The sequence below is a fragment of the Parus major genome, chromosome 1 (assembly GCF_001522545.3).
Source record: "Parus major isolate Abel chromosome 1, Parus_major1.1, whole genome shotgun sequence".
Classification (NCBI taxonomy): domain Eukaryota; kingdom Metazoa; phylum Chordata; class Aves; order Passeriformes; family Paridae; genus Parus; species Parus major.
In genome coordinates this window covers 37,165,317-37,188,311 of record NC_031768.1, presented here as the reverse complement: position 1 = coordinate 37,188,311, position 22,995 = coordinate 37,165,317, and the positions used below count along the sequence as shown (strand labels likewise).

Here is a 22,995-nt window from a genome sequence, read left to right as displayed (position 1 = left end):
GGCAGGTCCGGCCCCGCGGAGACCGCGGCGGCCCCGCCCGCGGAGAACGGCGCTGGAAGGTGCCCTCGGCTCCCGCCGCCGCCGTACGTGGCCGCCACAGCCCCGGCGCGTGGAACACGTCCCTCCCGTGATTGGCTGCCTCCACATCAGGCCCCGCCCTCCTCGGCGTCCTATTGGTCAGTTTAGCTCCGGTGCTGCTCGCGCCGCGGGCCGCGAGGGGGTGCGCGTCCCCGCGGGGCGGCACCGCGCATGCGCCGCCCGCCCCTGGCCTCTCGCTCGTAGTCTGTCCCCCCCACCCCTCCGGCCCCGCGCCCTGGTCTCGCGCCATGGCGGCCGCCGCCGAGGAGCCGTTCCCGTTCCACGGGCTCCTGCCCAAGAAGGAGACCGGTGCCGCCGCCTTCCTCGCCCGCTTCCCCGACTTTGACGGGCGAGGGGTGCTGCTGGCCGTGCTGGACACCGGCGTGGACCCCGGGGCGCCGGGCATGCAGGTAGAGCGGGGCGGCGGCGGCCCTGGGTCACGGCCGCGGCCCGAGAGGAGCTCTCAGGTCCCGCCGGACCCAGCCCGAGAGGACGGGGACGAGTCCGGGGGCGGCCATGGCACTCTGGCGGCCCGAGGCAGCGGCGGCGGGAGCAGGGGAGGCCCCGGAGGGCTGTCCCGGGGACTGCCCTTTCGCGGGGACTGTCCCTGTCCCGGAGACTCGTGGCTGTGTGTTCGCTCGCGGTTCCCGCCCAGCACGCGTGAGCGGGGGCTTGGGTGCGGGAGGGCGGGGAGATGCCGTAGCCAGGGGCTCCGCGCCGGTCACTCCGGGTGCTGCTGTGAGGATCTTCCTCCTAAGCCGTCCACAGGCGTGTTATGGCACTTAAATCTCTTGGGCTGCCTTCTGTCACGCAGAGCTCATTATAAAAGAACGCTTTGTGTTTTTGTTAAACCTTAGCGTTACTTCGTCAGTAGGTAGCTCGAGGCTACGCACAGCCGCGTAGGTCTTTTACATGAAAAGTGTATTTCTGGCACAATTTGCATACCCGTCTTTATCTCTTTATTTCTCGTGCGTTTTATTGCAATAACAGTCTGCATCAAGTTCGATTTTGACAGCTTTCTTTTTTTTGGTCTGCCAACTTTGTGTCTCCATGTCTGTTTTGTAAATTTCCGTGTGTGATGTCAGTTTGGGCATTTCTCAGTACTTACTGCTTTTAGCTCTTGTCTTTTAACATTTCTTTATCTCGTAGGTTTGCATATGGCCTTTTGTGTCACTGCTGTTTTTGATTTCTTATCAACATGTTTTCTCTGAGTTATAGCAGAAGAGTACATGGAAGAATGATTCGGAGCTGTATGCAGCTCACTTGGATGCGGAATCCTTTGTTTTGTTTTGTTTTGACTAAGCAGAGCTTGTGTTGATTTCTACCCTTTCTTTGGTGTAGAATTAACTCCTAATGACCTCAGTCAGGGATCTGACCCTGGCAGATCTGTAGTTCCGTGTTCTGAAATGACTCCTTATGGGATTCGGTTAAACTAGAGAATGAGTTAAGAGGACAGGTTGGGTGGAAGGAAGGAGTGGACAGCTGTAACTTTAATTGATTTAAGCTGAATTGAAGCTGGTGCTTTTGGCAAGAAGTTGTGGGTAAGTGGAAGTAATTACTTTCCAAGTAATTGGAAAGCTTAATGAAAGCTAGCAAAATGGGCAGAGTAGAAAATAATGGAAGACAATTAGGAAGGTGTGAATATAAATTGAATGATGTGCATACTTCTGAAGTTTCACATATAAAAGCAAAAACCCCTAAGTTTCTAGAGATTATGAGTGAGTAGTGGTCAACAACAACAAAACCCCAATATGAATTTATTAGCAGTAATGGGAAACTTTGTTCTGATCTAGGTAACCCAAGTCTTATAAGGGGTATTTATGAAGCATCATGATCTCCGTGTTGACCATATCAGTTTTCTCCAACTTCTTTATGCACTGGATAAAATTTCAAGTAGTGCAGTAAAAGATTTGTGAAAGAAGTAAAGGATTTGGAGGGCAGGATGTGGAATTCATGTTGCAGTGTGTGAAAGAGAGCAAGTTTTCAGGATTGTTAGAAAAACACGTAAAGAAGTTGTGTGATCTTTCTGCATGCTTAATAGACCTGTCTTTAGGGGCTTACTGAAATGCAGCCTAGTGAGACTTACTGCACAGGGAGTTAGAAAGGAAGCATAGGTAGCACCCAATCTAGAATAGCTTTGTAGGTGTTTCTTCAGCAAGAGAATGTCCTCACTCTCTGGAGTATTTGCCAGTTCACATTTTGCCTTGATGCAATGAGTCAGTGTCCTGGGCACAGGCAGTGACGCAGCATAGCTGTACTGCAAGAAGTAGTTTCTAACTTTGGGACGATTTTTGGATTTTTTTTTTTTAAACCCCTGTCTTTGCTGCTTTTTCTTACTGTCAGTTCCTAGCCTGGTATAGAGTTAGATCTATAAGAGCTGAATCAGTTGCTTAGAGGATGGAGAAGACATTATCTATAGCAAGGTTAATAGGTATTACAACTTTGAGTTCTGTTAATGACAATAATTATTACAGTCTAAAATTAACTACCATGTTAATATAGTGGAGATCTTAGTCAAACAAAACAGTTTGGTTTTTTTTGCTGCTCCCTACTGTGTCATTCCTGGGTAGGGTTCCTTTGCTTGTTGAATCTGACTTGGTTTGTAAACATTGATAAGCACTGTTTGTTCCCTTTTCAAGGGACAGAAAGATTTGGGGACAGAATTTAACAGGGAAATACCATTATGTTCCTATTCTTCCCTGGATGTTTGCTGCTATGGAGAGAATAGTTGTTAAGCTTAACAAACCTTCTTAGATCTGTTGCCTGTTGGTTGGCTTTCTTTGATGCATAAAACGTTAATCTATCTTGTACTTACTTTCCTTTTCTTTTATGGATCTTTTTTAACCAGTGCCCTCTAGGGAATTCTTTCACCTCCTCTTTCATTGCTTTTCCACCAGTTGACAGCATCTATAAAGTTTAGTTTGTCTGCTTCTTTCATGTGAGTTTTTTCCCCTTTTCAATCCTCTTGGTAAAATGCATTTCTTACTGTCTGCCAAGTCATGGTTTGTAATTCCTTATTAAGGCACAGTGACTGATCAAATTTTAGGTGCAATTAGTGAAGTGTTGTGGTTGTACATGTGTAGTCTTTGCTCAGTCCCCACCCTGTCCTTTCCCTGTTCCTGCTGTGACTTCTTATGTTTCATGATAGATGAGCCAGTTCATTTCTCTTCTTACAAATTTATTTATTTTGTGAAGTGGCATTTGGAATTATTATTTGCTAATATTAACTTGTACTTTTGTGTGACAACTTTTTAGCAGTAGCAGCTAGTTTGCTTTTATTTGCATTTCAGCACTGAGCTAAAAACAAGTTACTTGGAAATTATTTTATTTGTGATTATGATGATCAGCTGTCCTGTCACCAAAGTGCTGAAGAACTTGTTCATCTCTTGTGGCTGCAGTCGCTGTCAGTTGGAGTGAATGATTGTATGGGCTGGCAAAAACATGCTCAAATTCACCTGGCTTTCCCTTTTCTGTTGTAATTGTCATAGGTACTGGTGCTCCTCTACTTCTATTATAACTGATCTGTTGCTAGGATTATGTCTATCTAACCATAGATTAATTTTGGTGTTCTCAATTTATTAATTTATCTGCTTTACAAAGTCAGAACTAACATGTAAGTAGGATTTTCAAACTTCAGAAATGTATAAACAGCAAAGTAGTTTTCAGTTTTAAACTACTAATTCGTTTTACAAATGCCTATAGGCAAGCCATTATAATTAAGGCAGGAATGGGGATTTTTTTGTTTTTCTAAATACAATATAAAATATTTTTAATTGTATGAATTTTTTTTTTTTTATTTTAATGCAAAAGGTACTAAAACGTACCTTCTATCTGTAATCAGTTCATCACTTCAGGACTCTTCTAGTCACATAAGGGAGCTGATCAAGGTCACTTGATTATTTTTTTTACTATAATTTTAAACTTAGAATTACAAGATTTGCAAAAGAAAATTGAGCTGAACTCTTGAGTTTCACTCTGGCGTTGCTGCTGGTGGGCAGTGTGCCGAAGAGCAGTTCACAGTAGCAGGAGATGCCGTATCAGTTACTTGCCCTAAATTACCGTGAACCTGTCTGGATTGTTGCTGTTAGGAATTGAACCTTAGACCAGCTGAAACTCCGAGTTTCTTGTGTCTGACTGAAAGACTCTGATTTGTTGCTTCTGACAGTACAAACTCACATGCATGAGTGGCATGTGTGGACCTGCTAGGTTTCACCTAGGAGGCAAGGAGCCATAATATGTAGGAGTTCCACCTTGTCTTTTGGTCTAGGAAACAACTTCTAAAACTACCCAAGCTTGCTGCAGCATAAATCTGTGTTCTGGCCACCTGTTGCTGTATAACTTGCCTCCTTCAAACAAGTAACCTTGGATTACATTTTCATTCTTGTTTTCTTGTACTTTGATCACTGAATAGTTGACTTTGAGTAGAAGCATATTGAAAAATATCCAGTGCTGCTAATCTCAGGTTTGGCTTGCAGTCGCTTTAGTATTGGAGCAACTCCTGACTTTTGTGTGAATTGCAGCCAACATTGAAGACATTAATTACAAATGTTTGTAAAGTGTATAGTTTATGCCTACACGCAGTTTCCCAAGTAAATTTTCACTACTGTGTAACTGTAGTTCAGTCAATGTTATACAAGCTTAAGATGCTCTAAAGATTTTCTTCAGTGAACTTGAAGTTCTATGAATGGAGTAGAGTGTTGGTTTCTTGTCATGAAAGTTCTTCCCTAGCAAGCCTGATCAAAAGGAGTATTTGTTACCTTCTGGGAAATTAAATTGGTACTGTTTTTATGGTTGCTATGAGTTTGGAATATTTGGGATTTGTTCTTTTTATTTTTTTAAGCTGTTTAAGCCTGTTTTCATGCAAGGTGTTGCTTGTTACTTGTCTGGGTTGGGTTTTTGGTGTTGGGTTTTTGGGAGTTTTTTCCTGGGTTGTATGTATTTTGCTTGGGTTTTTGTTGTTTGGTTTTTTTTAAGCCATGAGAATTTGATACATGGAAGTATCAAATTTTTTTTGTTTGCGGAGATGAGATAAGAACCTGGCTCTTGTCCTTTTGGCAGCATTAGAGTGACTTTTATGAAACTGTTTGAATGTTTCAGTAGCTTCCAGTAGCTGAATTCGCAATTCAGAGCATTATTGGAACAAAACAGCCTTCCATATATTATGTCTAATATCAAAATTATTGATAGAGAATAAAAGCGTATGTTTAAATGGTAGGAAACAACAAATGTTGCTGCTTTTCTGAATATGAAGCTTTTTTCACTTTTGGTGCAGTTAATGTGTAGGACATACTAGGAAGATGATTGATTTCTTTTTTTCTTAATCAGTGTTTGATATAGAACTGTAAAAATATGTGCATATGATAAATTTATAGAATCATAGAATGGTTTGGGTTGGAAGGGACCTTGAGAGGCCATCTAGTCCAACCTCCCTGCAAGAAGCAGGGACATCTTCAACTAGATCAGATTGCTTGGATCCCTATCCAACCTGACTTCGAATGTTTCCAGGGATGGGGATTCTACAACTCTCTGGGCAACCTGTTCCAGTGTTTCACTGTTCTCACAGTGAAAAATTTCTTCCTTGTAACTAGTCTGATAGTCTGCTTTAGTTTAAAGCCGTTCTTCCTTGTCCTGTCACTGCCTGTGCCTTGTAAAAAGTTGCTTTCAGGTTTCATATGGGCCTTCTTTAGGTCCTGGGAGGCTGCTGTATCGTCTTTCAAGACTTCTTATAGAGGTATTAGATGCATATAGCCATAGCTTCTAACAGTGCAAATGGATTAAAACACAAAGCAGAATCTTTGAAACAGGAAAAATAAGGTAATAGTAACTTGTGTTCCTCTTAGGTTCCTTTAAGCTCATTTAAGAGACTCCAACTTGTGAGTGAGAGTTTGTACTTCAGCACCTTTCATCTTCTTACTTGTGCTCATTACTATAAAATTTGTCCAGAATGAGGGGTTAGAAGCAACACAGGAAATAATTCAAAAACAAATAGTAGTTCTTGCAAATTTTTTTTTTGCAAATTTAGGCTTCCTTTTAATTTGAGGCTGCCTGTGCTGTGTTGATACAGTGTTTTTTTTACTTTATCTTCTAAATCTTTATTAGAAATAAGTGGATTTGTATGAACCAGAAAGATGGACATGTTTGTCTTGGTTCTTTGAAAATTCATCTTGAGCTCAAGTTGGTATTATGTCCTTCAGTTAAAGGTTGGGTGTTTGAGGAAGCTAGTTGATATTTTTAACACTTTCCTGGTTTGTGAGCTAAAGGGTAATTAAGTACATTTTCAATTTTTCTGTGCTCATATTTTCAGATTACAACTGATGGGAAACCGAAGATAATTGATATAATTGACACCACAGGCAGTGGTGATGTAACTACATGTACCATTGCAGAACCTAAAGATGGAGAAATTACTGGTCTTTCTGGAAGAATTTTAAAGGTGAGTATTTGGTGGTACAGAGACACCACTGGACATCATCTTCTCTGCTTAACAGCAAATTTAGCACCTGTTTCAGAACTTACTTCCTTTTAACCAGATGTTGCGGTTTAAACCCAGCTGGCAATCAAGCACCATAGAGCTTCTCACTCAGCCTTCCCCTGGCAACATGGGGAGAAGAGAATCAGAAGGGTGAAACTGAGAAAACTTATACATTGAGATAGACAATTTAATAGGTAAAACAAAAGCCTTGCATTCAAGCAAAGGAAAACAAGGGATCCATTCACCACTTCCCATGGGCAAGCAGGTATTCAGCCATCTCCAGGAAATGAGTTGAATATAAATGCCATCACTCTGAATGGCTCCCCCCTTCTTTATTCTTTCCCCAGCTTTATATGCTGACCATGATGCCACATGGTATGGAATGTGCCTGTGGTCAGTTGAGGTCAGTTGTCCCACCTATGTCCCCTCCCAAATCCTTGTGCATCTCCAGCTGGACCACTGTTTGACATGGATGAGAGAAAGAGCCTGGAAGAGAGAAAAGCCTTGACTCTGTGCAAGCACTGCCCAGCAACAGCTAAAACATCCCTGAGTTACCAAAAGTGTTCAGCACAAATCCAAAACAGCCCCATACCAGCTACTGTGAAGAAACAACCCTAGCCTAGCTGAAACCAGCAAACTAGATCTTATCCAAACCTAATGTTGCATTTGCTCATCTTCATGCAGTTTGCTTAGTGTTTCCTACACTTTTTATATGTCTTTATATCTAGTATTTTCTGAAGCTGAATAGGAGTGTGTACAGGGCTTTTTGGGTGGCTTGATGATTTGACAAATGATTAATTATTTGCTCAAAACAGTATCTGATACAGCTTTGGAAATTGTCTGAAGAAAACATGCTAATAGGCTTTCAAAATATCAGACACAGTTGTGTCTTTAAAAGTGCTAGTATTTTCCACATTTGCCTAAGCTACAAGAGGGATTGTGTTAAGCTTGTGGTGAATAGATTTAGAGTCTGAAAAATCTCTGAGGACCTAGTGGTGGACTCACTGAATTCCCACTATGCATAGAACAGAAATGATGTAGGGTTTTCAGAAAGGACACAAAATATACTAGTGGTCTTGGGTACACAGAACCGATGTTGCTAATGTGTTCTTGATTTCCTCATTGGATTAATGATGTCATGTGGGAGCATCACATCTTTGGATCTCTCTATGCTGTCAGCTTTCTTACTAATATTGCATGGAGGATGATTGTAAGGTTGAATCTGTTGCTCTTTTACTCTTGTTACTAGGATGAGTGGATCCTGATACACTGAGTCTAAATTGCATCAAGATGTGAAATGAGATATTCAGATGTTTGTCATGACTTCCTACCATACTGGCTCGTGTTAGGTTTCATTTATGGTACTATTATTTCTCCAGGTCTCTACCCAGTAGATTCAGTAAAGCTGGGACTTTGTGTTTTAAAAGTAGACTGTCAGAAGAATTAATACTTAAAGATGTTTAATGGCAGTGTCACATGAACTGATATTGATTTTTTGGGAACTGGATTGAAAGTGCCATGTCATGTTGTTGGAACAGTGCAGTAGTTACTGTTATGGAGACACGGAATTAAATTTGCATTATTTGTAGGTGTGTTCTGCTAAGCTGTCTTACACAGTGCTGGACTTCTTTGTGGAATTTTTTTAGTGCCATTAGTTAACCTGTTTCTATATATACTTTTCTGTAGATTCCAGCAAACTGGGTAAATCCTTCAGGCAAATATCACATTGGCATAAAAAATGGCTATGATATCTATCCTAAAGCTCTCAAGGAGAGGATTCAGGTAAGGAGGAATTATCTTTTCTTTCTGGTATATAGTCATACTTTACAGTTCTGTAGAACACCACAGCATGTGATTTGCTAATATGCTTAGGCTGCTAACCAGCCGTTGAGCACTATTCTCTCTGATTTTTATTATTTACATGATCCATTTCTTCTGTGATGTTTTCAGAGCAACAGGAGGTGGCCTAGTGCTCCTCCTCACAGTGGTCCATTGAGGTGAAAAGTATGAAATTACTGATACGCCATTTTTTTTAATTGTGTGGCAATTTATGCTTATTTATGCTATTGTATGGAACTTTTTAGTCATTTCTCAAATCAGAATTTTCAAATTATCTTTATAGACTTCATACTTTGACATGTATTTCTTAATATATTGAGGAACCTCTATTCTATTTTACAGAAAGAGCGCAAGGAAAAGCTCTGGGATCCTGTTCACAGGCTGGCTCTAGCGGAGGCCTGTAGGAAACAGGAAGAATTTGATGCTGCTCATAGCTCTCCCTCACAGGTTTGCATTAAGTCTACATTTATAAACTTGTTCTTTGCAACAGTTCATTACTGGTTGACAGGATTAAAATGTTTCATTAGATGAGTGAAGGAAGGGTGCTTGTGAGTATTTTAGCAGATAACTTAGCAGTGTATATTCTGATGAATTTTATAAATCTTTGTATGTGTTGTTATTTTGTTTGCTTAGTGCTCTTCGCTTTTAAGAGTTGGTGTCAAATATGAAAATGGTATTATATAAAATATTTTCTGGATATTTTCAGTAAATTTTCTTTTTAATTTAATGTGCTATCTTTTGAGGCCACCATCCTTGCTGTGTTCAAAGTTGGAATTTTCTAAACATATTCTTTCTTTCATAAAGTGTTTAATATTTCAGTGAAATACCAGAAATGCCTCAATCTTTATCATTTAACAGTCTTTAAGAAAATAATGGCTTTAAATGTTACATTAATAGAAATCAGAAGTAGTTGTACAAAATAGGTGAAAAATAAATAGTGCACTGTTGAAAGCCATTGGACTTCTAGATATTTGTGGCTTCTAGGATAGTCTAACATTCCTGAGAAAGTAGTGGAAAAAATGTATAGCACTAGAAAAGAATGTAGGATTACCTATCTTGTAATAATTTTTTAAATACTCTGATGAATTTTGTTCACCTTATTAGGTAAATAAGCTAATAAAGGAAGAACTTCAAAATCAAGTGGAATTGTTGAATTCTTTTGAGAAAAAATACAGTGATCCTGGTCCAGTATATGATTGTGTAGTGTGGCATGATGGTGAGACCTGGAGGTAAATGACTAAACTTGTCTAAAATGTCTTGTTCTTTACATAAAACAATCTCTTGCATCAAAGACCTGTTACCTTTTGTATTTGCCCTCTTTACAGAGTTTTTAAGTATTTTTCACTTTAAAATTATGCTGCTGTTTCAGTTGAGTTTCTTGACAAAATTCTGGTCCCAAATGAAGATGGCATAGAGTAAAGTCTTATTGAAGACAGTGTGATATGAGTGTAAACTTATGGGATTTTTCTTCTGAAGCAGAATAAATCTGTTTTGACTATCCATTGGTGATATGATAAAAAACCAAAACAAAACCCGTGTCTTTGCACAGACTTGAGAATGTAACATGGCACATTTCTTGACTGATAATGTGCATCATACAAAACAGTAAAACTTCAAATATTTGTGTGTACCAGCACTGAACATCTACCTTTAATAAAATTTCTTCCTTGAATTTGCATGAATTTTCATACTCTTGCTTTTCAAATACAGATTTATTTGAATTTAGTAGTGTTTGCAAATCAGTTTATTTAGATAACTTCATAGTTTCTGAATCTTAAGTAGAAACTACCAAGTTTTAAAGTAGTTGCTTAAAGAAATTTTAAAGATACCATAAATACAGAACCAAACTTCTTGAAGTCTTTGTGCTATGCTCAGCTGAACAGGGTAAGTAACCAAAGGTTTGCAGCAGTTGGGACATTACCTTTTTGTTTGTTTGTTTTTGTCAACAGAGCCTGCATAGATACAAGTGAGAGTGGTGACTTAACTAACTGTACAGTGCTGAGAACCTACAGAGAGGCTCAGGAATATGGATCTTTTGGAACATCTGAGATGTTGAATTATTCTGTGAATATCTATGATGATGGAAACCTCCTTTCCATTGTGACAAGTGGAGGTAAATGGAAGTAATCTTAAGAACATTTTGCTGCTAAGTTGGTATAATGAGAAGCAGTAATTTGTATTGGGTCCTGTTTCTGATACTTAGGATGGCTCAAAGCAGCTGTCATAGTACAAGCATGTGTTATTATGGCTTTTAAGATCAATACTCATATTTCCTGATCTATATCTATAATGATTATATAGATATATATAATATAGATATATAGATCTATAATTATTATATATCATTACCGAGCTTGCTTGCATTTTTGTAAGAAATATTGTCAACTTTATATATACATAGAATGTGCATACTTAGGTACTCTTTAAGATGTTCCTGCATCTTGAAGCCTAAACTAAAGAGAACCTTCTTTCAAAAAACCTTTTTTGTTTTGATTGTTAAATATAGAGTGATGATTGACTGATTGATTTTTAGTTGCTGTCCTTTGTACTTCTACATTGAAAATACAAAAAACCTGAAAGATAATAAATTTATACTTAAATATAATATCCATGAACAAAATGGGTAATGATCTTAATTTGGGCCTGTACAAACTTTTTTTATTATGTCAAGTGTCAATATAGCTGTAGCTCCAACCCCTGAACCTGCTTTAGAGTATTCTTTAAATAATCATGATTTATTTTGGAAGCAAATGGAGTGGTTAGGATGGTATGGATGCATTTGCTTTGAAAATGCTCTTAACTCCTCATGACACTATCCCATATCAGTAGAGCTACATAAGCAATTCAGGTTTCTAAATAGATGGTAACTTTTCTGAGATGTTCCTTAATGTTTCTGTGCAGTTCTGTTTTCTATTCTTAATCCCTGCTACCTGAGCTGTCTCAGGTGTAATATTCATAACTTTGAGTAGGAAGTGTTGAGCTTTTGAAGTAACTTTTGTTAGTTGAATTAAGTTAATACTTCGTTCCTCTCTTTCTGCTGCCTCCTTTCTCTCCTTTAAAAGCTGTTTGCTTTGTTGAACCTCACAATTGGCCTCAGCCTATTGATCCAGCCTGTCCAGATCCCTTTGTAAAGCCTACCTATCCTCCAGATGATCAGCATTTCTGCCCAATCTGTTGTTGTCTGCACGGTGACTGAGGATGCTCTCAATCCCCTTGTCCAGATCATCAAAAAAAATATTAAACAGAGCTGGCTGCACTTCTGAGTCCTGGTGAACACTCACCCTTTTGGTAGCATCAGCACTGGTGACTGGCCACTGACTGGATTTATGTGCTTACAACTCAAAAAGAGAAAATTAATTGAGCTGTAGCATACTGAGTTCTTATAAATGAAGTCCACTAAAAATGCATACTTTTCATTTGCACAGGAGCACATGGAACACATGTGGCTAGTATTGCAGCTGGATACTTTCCAGAAGAACCAGAACGAAATGGCGTGGCTCCTGGAGCTCAGATTCTTGCAATTAAGATTGGTGATACGAGACTAAGTACAATGGAAACTGGCACTGGTCTAATAAGAGCTGTGGGTATTTCACTGAATAAATGATTAATCTCAGCAGTTTGACTTAAGTATAGAATATTGTGAAACTTCATGCCCTTTTTGTCTATAGGCTTTGTTTATGTGGTTCTACAGTATTTCCAACAAAAATACCAAAAATTAAAAAATCAACCAAGCCACCCAAAAAAATAAAAAAACACCCTCAAGCAAAAATAACACAGCCAAAACCCATAAAAACAACTAGAATGTATTTTAAAGCATATTGTAAGATTAGTGTTTTAGTATGAAACAAGACTTCTGTTGCACAGAGCACTTAGAGTTTCTCTAGACTAACAGACTTGCAATGTCTCTCTAGCTTGATGCATGAGAGAAGTTACTTGCCTACTTGCTTAAAGTTCTTTGTGTTGCCAGTGTATCTTTTATAGTTACTTAGATAACTATAGAAGACATAAAAATCTAGAATAGAGACAAGTATCTACCTATGTTGCTGTATTTGTGTTAACTCTTTTTCTTCAGAGTGAGGAAAAAATATCATTCATTTTAATGATGAAAGACCCAAGAGCTTTTCTGTATAATGAGCTTATAAAGAAAAATTTTACACGAGAAAAGGATCTGAAAATAGAAGACTATATTTGTGGTCCATAGGATATTTTGATGTAGCAACATGAACAATAATTTTTTTGCAACTTTCTGTAGTTAAACCAAACTGCATCTGAAAAGAGAATTTTATGTTCTTGAGACAATACTGATGATGTTTGCTGTCTGCAGTTTTCTTATAGGGTAATGTCTTAATTTATAGCTGGGAACACAGCAAGAATAAGGCTTTTCAGGGAATAGTTTTTTTAAATTTTCCTTGTTCTTTGGAAAACAGCACTTAACTGGCTGCAGTAAATTATTTTCTAGATTCAAGAGATTTATCTGTATTTCTTAGATGTAGTAAATCAATTTAAGTAGAGGTTCGCTGTCATTTCTGAAGTCACTAACATTCTTTGACTAGCACATACTATAACTTCCATTTTTACGTTACCAGATGATAGAAACAATAAAGTACAAATGTGATCTTGTCAACTACAGCTATGGGGAAGCGACACACTGGCCAAATTCTGGGTGAGTAGTACTGTGGTTAAAGTATTTTAATTTCACAGAGGTGGAATTGTATTTGTTGGTTAACTAAGTTTAAGTTAACTAGTGGCTAAGAGTGAATCATCCAGGGTCGTATGATTCATATGTTAGAAAATGTGCAGTATAAATTTTAAATTTGCTTTGAAAGAAGTAAACCCATTAAAAATGCTTTTAATTTATAGTATGTACACAAATACATAGTACACAGATTTATAATATTATACATATTATACATACAGAAATAGTATTTCAGCATAATAAAGAACTTCCATAATTGCAACACCACATGAGCTGTGGGGTATTTTTTGAAGACCTAGGATCACTACATAGTTATCACTCCTTTTTGAAACCAGAAGATATTTTTGTGGTCAGCTTCTGTCCTGGAACCGCCTCTACTAGGTGTGGGAAGCAGGCTGCATAATATTCCTTGTTTGTTGAATGGTCAGAGGTTGTACACAGAATGGGAGCTTTGTCCTGTGAAAGAAAGCAATATTGTTGAGTAAATGATTCATTTCTTTCTCTTACTCCAGGAGAATTTGTGAAGTGATTAATGAAGCAGTGTGGAAACACAATGTAATCTATGTTTCAAGTGCAGGAAATAATGGTCCTTGCCTTTCTACGGTTGGATGTCCTGGTGGAACTACATCTAGTGTAATAGGTAAATAATTCATTTAGAAAAACATTTTGACAGTATTCAACTTCTGTCTTTTCAAACGTTGTACTTTTGTTACAAATGTAATTACTGAACTAAATCTACAAAATTGCCTGCTGGGCTACAAGGTTAATCTGAGAGAGACACTTGCTCTACACTTATGTATACAAATTTAGATTGTTATCTTCTTACAATTCAAGACCTTACTTATGTAGAAAAGATGTGGGAGGCAAATGGTCTTGATCTGATATGGCTTTGTATAAAATTTGCAAAATAAATCTTTGGTCTGACTTATTTGAATATTTCAGGATTAGTTTTTCAGCTGTAATTGTCTAAGTACACCACTTTGCTCCAACCAATACCTGCTGGTAAATGCAGCTTATAAAAATATGATTCTAAATTGGATTTTAATTAGTCTTCTGGAAAGTCTTGCAATGCATTCTGAATTGTCAGAACTACAGTTTTGGATCATCTGTCTTCATCAGATACTCTAATTTTTATTTTTAGTGAAACAGATGTTTTTAATTTGGATAGAAAATAATTCCATGTCAGAATCTAGACAAGTCCTTGTAGGGGAGGAATTTTTTTAGCTGCAGCACCACTGCTGTGCAAGTCTATTACTGTCATTAAAATTCTTTTTCTGATGGGCTAATACACGGTTTTGATATTTTAGTGAAAGGTTGATTTACAAGATTTAGCAAAATGTCTAGCGTTCAGGGATAATTTCCTTAGTCTTAATTTTTATATAAATCCTTTATTGTCTCACTATTGCATTACACAAGATGCTTTTTAAGTCTCAGAATTCCTATGCAAGGAGGCCAGTGTGTAAGGAGACTAGCATGAAGCCTTGAAAGCTGGAGAGCTGCTATTCTAGGGCATCTAGTAGAATTAATGCTATTACTTTCTGAAAGTTATTCTGCTATTAATTCACTACTGACACTGGGGGTTGTAACTGGAACAAGCTCTTTTTAGGTCTGCACTGGCTTTGCTTTTACAGCGCATCTACTCTGTCACCTGTCTCTTATACACATCTACAAGCTCTTTTTAGGTCTGCACTGGCTTTGCTTTTACAGCGCATCTACTCTGTCAATTCAGCTTAGTTGTATCACTCTAGAGACTGTGATTATTCACTCCACATGCCAAGTAGCTTGCTCCTGTCCTCCATCTGGAGTGAACCAGATAGTTTTCATTTTTTCAGGGTAAAGCAAAATACAGCTGACAGGTTGGCTTAGTTCACACAGACATGGGCCTTGCCAAATTTGTCAGCTTGGTATGGTAGTTTTGTACCACCCTGGTAGTGCTTGTGCTGTAAACAAAGTGGAGTGTTACCATCTTGAATAGGTAGATGACATAGTTGCAATGTGTATACTTGGCATTCTCTTGTACAAATGCTACTTTATCAGGCTTGGATGTAGTCATTTACATACTCTCTGCACTTGGAACCGATACCCAGTAATATCTGTCTCCTGATTGCTTGAGATGTGTGGATGTGGCCATTTGCTCCAAGGGGTGTAGCTGAACATGAACAGGAACCAATTCCACATGTATTTGCCTGAGGTGCATTTGTTGTAGTTTGTGGCAGAGCAGTGTAAGCAGAGGAGAGGGGTGCAGGAGAGAAAGAAGGCATGTACAAGTTACCTGTCGTGAAAGAAGTGCAGAAGGTTATATTCCAGCTGAATAAAAGTGACACTTTAGTTTGCATGATCTTTTACTATTATACAGTGCGCCCATCAGCGTTGGTACTGCATAGCATGATGTGTTACACTTGCCTTGCAAAAATATCCAGATTTAATGAGATGGAAAATGTGTTTCCATTTTAAATGTCAAGCAAGAATTCTTCTCATAAAGAATTTAAACTACAGAAGCATTTTACTTTCGTTTTTAACAAAAATTCATATTACATCTAAAACACTTGAATATTTTTTACAGGTGTTGGTGCCTATGTGTCACCTGACATGATGGTTGCTGAGTACTCTCTGAGGGAAAAGCTGCCAGCAAATCAATACACTTGGTCATCCAGAGGGCCTAGGTAGGTTATATTCCAAGAACAAATTGATTACTTTGGGGTTCAGATGACAAAACTCAAAATCTAAAATTGGTCAGTAATACCAAAATAAAAGTATTTCTTTCCTGTGGAAAGAGCATAACTAGCCTGCTTTTCTGGTAACACCTTTGTATGCTGGGCTCTAGAACTCCTGGAGGAAAGGGAATAGCATGGAACAGCCTCAGCATAGCCTGTATTATCTGGGAAAATATTTGGGTGCAGATCTATTCAAATATGATAAGTTACCAAAAGGTTGTTTGGGTTTTTTGGGTTTTTTTTAATTTATTTTTTTCTATACCATTTATTTCATTAGGTTAGTGTGGTGAAAAATGTGCTGTAACTGATGAAGATTAAAATAAATACTGTTACTGCAGTGGTGTTACTTCTGGCTTCAGTTTCATTACTGGGATGGCATTACTTACTCAAGGGTTTTGTTTGAGTTCAGTAGAGGTGTGAGTAGGCAGAAAAGTTTGTTTCTACCTTACATTACAGAAATTTTATATCTATATCTGTAAAAGAAATTTCAAGGGCAAAGTAAACTCCAATTTTTGTTTCATGTCTCAGAAGCATCTGATAGTAATGTGATAGACAAAGAAAAAAATAGTGACATCTCTTCTTGAATTCATGCCTGTGTTTAGACTTAATTCCAGTTCTCTAGCTGTTATGGTGTTTATACATTTACAGGCAAGTATATTGTTTCAAGAATCTTACTATGAAGAATTGTCATGTTTTATGTAGGGAAAAGAGAAATGTGCTCTCTGCCTTCAGCTGAGAAAGGGAGATCAATTTGTAATTAATTTTGATAGACATGCACACACATATATAAAAAAGTGATATAGATCACTTTTTGAGTGCTTAGTCACTGTGCCCTGTAAAATAATCAGCTGAAAGGCCAAGTCTGGCCAAAGGAGGATGTTTATGTTTATGTCCTTGTTTATGGTGCAGTATGCAGATCACTGAAGAGTTCCTGAAGTTTACTGGAACAGTCTTGATGTAGGGATTTGTAGTAGGATCTCAGTAAGCAGCAGAGGCTTTCAGGCCAATGTGCTGTGCACTGCTTGTCCAGGTGTTGGGATGCAGAACCTTTTTATGGGTTTATATACAGTTGTCATAAAATATGTCCAAATATCACATTGCAGTATAATACTTAGAATATTCTGATTTCAGATAGTTTTAGACATATGAAGCTATTAGTATGGGATATAAGTACCCTAAAATACCCTGCCTCTCTATAGAACTTAATAACTTAGGTACAGGGCTGTCCTTATTCAAGCAGTGCAATTTTTGTCTATCCAGAGCAAGAAAGATGGAGCATATCTGGCTTATTGAGTTGAAAACTAGATGCTACGCTAAGTGTATCATAGGCACACAGTTGCTCTGTTCTTCAGTATGCTTGTGAAAGAAAAAGTGGGGTTTAGGGATCAGGCCTAGCTGATCCTGACCTACCTCTTGACATTGCTTTTTATGTGTTCTCCCCTTGCCCTCTTGTCTCAGGCTTGTAATTCAAAACTTGACCTGGTAATGGACTGTCAACTTGCTAAATTAGAAGTCTAGGTCTTGGATCTTTTCTAGCCTTCCTTCCCCTATTTTTCTTTAGAAGTAATAACCATTGAATAAGCTACAGTTTATTTATTGAAGTGTTTAATAGGTTGGTTTGTGTGCATTTTGTAATTCAAATCTCAGAAAGTATTCTGCTGGCTAACTGAAGCCTGGTGGAGAATATTGAAGGAGTGTGAATTTAGAAACCTCTCACCATAAAACAGGCACAGCTGATGATTAACATGACATTTTAAATTGTTACTTGGTGGCATGCTTTTTCTTGGGTTTAAGGGGTTTAATGGGTTTAGTGAAGTAAAGTGTAGCGAATATTCTCTAAGGTGAGCCTTTTTTCTTTAAAATGAACTGAAAACTTTATCTTAAAGCATGCAAAAAAACCAAATTGATGTTTTAACCATTGCTTTTTAACACTAGCACTGATGGAGCCCTTGGAGTAAGTATCAGTGCCCCAGGAGGTGCTATTGCTTCTGTTCCAAACTGGACTCTGCGAGGAACACAACTCATGAATGGCACATCCATGTCTTCTCCCAATGCATGTGGAGGCATTGCGTTAGTACTGTCAGGTAAGGTGCTACAATATTAAACACAAATACATCATCTAAAAGAGATACTTTTTCCTCTTTAAAAAACGCTGTGGCTTTCATATTTTTTGCTGTACCCAGTAACACCTTATTTTTAATTTCAGGACTCAAAGCTAATAAAGTTCATTACACTGTTCATTCTGTCAGAAGAGCATTAGAAAATACTGCAGTGAAAGCTGAAAACATAGAAGTATTTGCACAAGGACATGGTATTATTCAGGTACTTGCAACCAAAAAAATAGTATAATATAAATAACTGCTGGTGAAAAACTAACCTATAAAAAAAAGCGGCTTTAGAGGTGGTCTCACTCAGTTTGTTCCATGCTATTTGATTCTCAAGTCTCATGGGGGGAGAGGAAGGGAATGTAGCAAGAGGGGAGGAGGAATGAGAAGGTTCATCCAGTTTCAGCATGCAGTTACTGTAAAATAAATGTGATAACTGGACACATTCTTAGACTGATCAAAAAGATACATGGACATAAAAGTAGGATGTAGTAGGTGTTTTCATCACCCACATGTGGGTTTGGGTGCCTAAATTCTGTATTAACGTCCAAAAATGTTTTGATGTATCATCAAAGAGAGCTGAACTTGTTCTGTTGAGTCAAAAGCTGAGACTGCAAGTTCTGAGCAGTGAAAGCAGATACCCATGCTGGTTCACAAAGAAGTACAGCTGCAGTTGTACGGTGGCTTTGCTGCAGGCCTGCACTAAGCAGTCTGAATGCTCTTCATTTCCTGTGAGCTTCAGAGTAGCTTGGAAATCTGTGATGTGATCCTCTGTATGATGCAGGCGTACTGAGTGTCTCCCTATGCATAAGCTTATGTTCTTACAGAGCTAGGACTGGTTTTTGTCTACAGTTACTCCTGTCCTAGTCTAATCAAAGTACTAAGATTTTTCTCTTGTGCTTCAAGATGCCAGATACTAAATGCTTACCCAAAACTCACATTCTGAAGGTGCTAGAACCTAGTAGGTAATGCCTGTTAAGCACATCTGTAATGCTGAGATTGGTACAGAAGACAGCAGTGGTGGTAGCCATATCAAATAAAAAATAAAATGCACCACTCATTCTTGATGTTTTAGTAGCCTATGATTAAATCATGTGTTAAAATGTGATTAGAATTCAGTCGGGGAGACAAGGTGTTGTATGTCCACTTGACTCAAAGGAGGGCGCCCTAGTCTTCACTGATGAAAGTACCTTGATGGCATGTAGAAGACAAGTTAAGAGTTTTGTAGTAAGTAAAATAGCAAGTGAGGTAGAAGGGTATCTTTTTAAAACAAGAAGGTGAATTTGTCATGTGAGTTTGTTGTGACAGCTCATATACTTAGACCCAGGGCTGGATTTCATGACCTGATCGTTCTACTTCATATCAATATATAAAACTTGTGTGGGTATTCCATTGCTTGTCTCTTTTGAATAGCTCAACTTCTTATTATATAAAAGTTTTAAATGTTTTAACTACTGTTGCCTCACCTATGAAAAAATCATCTAAATTAGAATAGCAGGTTTGGGCCTTGAAGTCCTCTTCTTCAAAGTCATCTCGGAATAGGAATCTTTTGATGGATTTGTAGCAGAGGAGACTTGGCCTTGTTTGTTTTTTTTTAAATATTCTTGGCTTTTTGGGCTCTCTGTAGCTATTGCAGACTGTAAAAATTGCCTCATTGAGTATCGTGCGATTTGCATGTTGCTCAGGTAGCACGTGAGGTACTTCACTGTTTGTTGCTGTGCTTGCTCAACACTTCATAATCAAGAGAGTATGCATAAAGTGCTATTAAGTTGAAATTTGTTAATTTAGAATTTGCTCTTTCTAACAGGTTGATAAAGCCTATGACTACCTCGTTCAGAATTCATCATTCACAAGTAACATCGGTTTCACAGTTACTGTCGGCAGCAACCGTGGAATCTACCTCAGGGATCCAGCCCAGATAGTGGCACCATCTGATCATGGGGTTGGCATAGAACCTGTCTTTCCTGAGAATACAGGTAGGAAAGAGCTTTTGTAGGTGAAGATGTGGAGAAATACAAATGTCAACTTGAAACAAAAAGCCGTCATAATTAGGAGTGATAGGAATCTGTACTGTAGAAAGAGTCAGTGTAAGTTTCATGGTAAAGGAAGATGTGCAAATAAACAACTTTTCCAGTCCAACCTCAGACTTACATCTGCAGGGCTTTCATGTTGTTTGAGGAGACTGTTGCTTCATGCTTTTTCTCACTGAAAAAAAAAAGATCTCTCTGTTCTGTAGAAATTTAAAGTCAAGTGAGGGGGCTAAGGGAGAAACAGAGAAGAATAATCATAGATCCCTGATGTTTCATGAAATGACAGAATTTTCAGGTTTTTTGTTGTAGATAACTTTTGTTCTAAAGATGAAAGCATTTACCCAGAAATTAGTTTCTCAGTTACTTAAAGACTATAAATTCTACATTTTGAATTCATCTAAGTTTCTGCAACCTGAGAAAAATCTTGTTTAACAAATTAGACTTCCATTCAGTATTTAATAATTAATAAAGATATCTAGGGGCAGTACAGGAATTTATGTGGATTTTATTACTAAAAGAGTAAAAAGAACTTTTGCAGATTAAAATAAGGTTTGATTTTTTTTTCCACAAACCCTTTTTGCCTTGCTTTATTTAATAATAATTGGAACTCACTGAGAGGCTGAATTATGTTGGATTTAAAAAGTGAGCCATGTGGGAACTTGTTACTGAGTTTATTCCTTTCCTAAAACCAGTGATCAGTAGGAAGGTTGGCATGTGACAAAGGGATGAGTTTATTTAGGGGCAGAAAGGGCATGAATTAGGGCACATTACTGACTGAATAACTTAATTGCCTGATATCTTACATTGCAATCAGTGCATTTTAAATTTAACATGTGACACAAAATAATTGTTTGCTAGACTTCTGCAGGAAATAAGCAATCTAAAAACAATTAGGCATTGACAATGGATGACTGGCACAAAGTAGTTGTAGATGTTGTTTCCCTAGTTTTCCCTAGTACCTATTTTCTCTAGTTATTTTTGTGCTGTGTCTGGTGTCTTCAACAAGACTGAGTTTGAGAAACTGTAAATAAGGGAGGCTGATAGCTCTGTTTGAAGCTCTCTTCAAGCTTTTATTGCTTCTCCTATAGTTACAATAGAGTGTTCTTTGCTTAATCTAGATGTGATGAAATGTCTGAAAATTAAGATGAGCTTAATTAGGACTAAGAAACAGGAAAAAGTTTTCAAAGTGACATTAATCTTTAGAGCAGGAATAAGCTGCTAATAACTAAAACATTTCAACTGCCCTGGATGATTTTCTGGAAGCTGTGCTTTAATGCATAGCATTTTTGGCATGGAAGCTAATTTAAGGAATTTGCCAGATTGACTGCTGGCAAAATCTGACTAGATTATCATAGTAATTTTAATAGACTTAACCTCTTGCTTAGTATGCTTTATAATGTAGTTTGGTAATTAGTATAGCATTCAGAATCAATGTGATTGCTTTTTATGGTATTTCTCTTCATTAGGCAACACTTTATCTATAGAAGAAAGTTTATATCTGCTTCCAGACTATACTGTGGATAACTGAAGCCTTGCTTATCAGCCTACCTTTGACTTTGTCAGGTTTGACTGTTCTAGGGGAGAGGAATTTCAAATACCTTCTGGGTAGCACCTTTATTTTACTGCCTACTGCTGCTGTTCTGTTTTTGTCAAGTTAAAAGAAGTCATAGAGTGCAGAATCTGAGATCCAGGGGCCCTAAGGAATTGATTCCTATTATATTTTACCAGTGTTTATATTTTAATGGCAAATACTGTTACAGTGGACTATGTGCACATATTTGTGTTATTGAATTGTTTTTATAATTTGTTTCCTGACAGAAAACACTGAAAGAATATCTCTCCAGCTTCATTTAGCTTTAACTTCAAATGCACCGTGGGTCCAGTGTCCTAGTCATTTAGAGCTCATGAACCAGTGTCGGCACATAAATATTCGTGTAGATCCACGTGGCCTGAGAGGAGGAGTACATTATACAGAGGTATGGAAGTACTGGTGTTCTGAGCAGGATTTTGTGCCCTTGTGTGCCCTTATGGTGTTTCTATCAAGTTTTTATAGAAATAATTTGTAAGAAAATAAAATCTCTGAGCTTTACAGACCAGAAGGTAATGCCACACTGTATTTCACTATACAGAGGGAAGCCAGGGATCAGCAATATATATAAAATATATATATATATATATATATATACGATGTTGTATATACATACCTGTAGAACTTTGAGTATCTGAGTTTGCAGAATAAAAGCATATAGAAAATACAAGCCAAATAAATAACCATAAAGTTTTTTTTCCTCTAGTGAAATGAGTCAAAATGGGAAATACATCTTTTTTCTTCAGTGATTGTTGATGTGTTACTGTTTCTAGGGTGACAGTGGTCAAACTCAGTGACAGCTACAAAGACTCAAAATACTCTGCAATTAATTTAAGTTGAATGTTGTCTTCTACAGTTGGATTTTGACCAAAGATTTTGAGTTGTTCTATTTTGTTTTGTTAGGTGTGTGGATATGATACAGCAATGCCTAATGCAGGCCCTCTGTTCAGAGTTCCAATCACTGTTGTTATACCAACAAGGTGAGTAAATTCAGAACTCTGAGAGTTCCTGAGCTTTCTACAAACACCTGAAAAGATTCTTACAGCAGACTTATGCAGCTGTGACGTTTTTTATAGTTTTGGTTGTGACAGCAGTGTGTCCTGGTGGGCTTAGCCAAAGTGGCAGCAGCTTCCTGGTCCATCAGCATACAGATGCCTTCTGGCTTGTTGACCAAAGTATCAATCAATGTACTGCTCATATGTGTAGGTCAACTGGAATTTGGTTTTTCATTTCTGCCTGGTGACCTAGAGCACATAGAGTCAGAGGGCATTATTTGGCCACTGTATACATTGGGATAAGCTTTGATCATTACTTCAGTGCAATGAGTTTAGAGTTGGTATTGCACCCATCCTTGGTTTAAACATAAGACTTAAGTGATGTTGATAAGGAAGGAGAGTATTTTATTAAACTTGTTTGCTGGGCAATATGCCCTACAAAGTAAATGTTCTCTAACTCATTCAAGGAAATATTGCT

The 22,995-nt window shown here is 37.9% G+C and overlaps 1 protein-coding gene across 2 annotated transcripts in view; it reads left to right on the top strand.

Moving 5' to 3' along the window:
- The first annotated feature begins 250 nt into the window (after positions 1–250).
- TPP2 (tripeptidyl peptidase 2) overlaps positions 251–22,995 on the top strand; it is a 53,557-nt gene continuing 30,812 nt past the window's right edge. For both annotated transcript variants that reach the window (XM_015634157.3, XM_015634147.3), the window contains exons 1-15: positions 251–488; positions 6,383–6,511; positions 8,237–8,332; positions 8,732–8,836; positions 9,494–9,618; positions 10,339–10,502; positions 11,815–11,969; positions 12,976–13,052; positions 13,598–13,725; positions 15,649–15,748; positions 17,735–17,883; positions 18,006–18,121; positions 19,712–19,880; positions 21,753–21,910; positions 22,426–22,502. In XM_015634157.3, the coding sequence (XP_015489643.1) occupies positions 327–488; positions 6,383–6,511; positions 8,237–8,332; positions 8,732–8,836; positions 9,494–9,618; positions 10,339–10,502; positions 11,815–11,969; positions 12,976–13,052; positions 13,598–13,725; positions 15,649–15,748; positions 17,735–17,883; positions 18,006–18,121; positions 19,712–19,880; positions 21,753–21,910; positions 22,426–22,502 (1,910 nt within the window). In that variant the 5' untranslated portion in view covers positions 251–326. The remainder of the gene's footprint in view (positions 489–6,382; positions 6,512–8,236; positions 8,333–8,731; positions 8,837–9,493; positions 9,619–10,338; positions 10,503–11,814; positions 11,970–12,975; positions 13,053–13,597; positions 13,726–15,648; positions 15,749–17,734; positions 17,884–18,005; positions 18,122–19,711; positions 19,881–21,752; positions 21,911–22,425; positions 22,503–22,995) is intronic.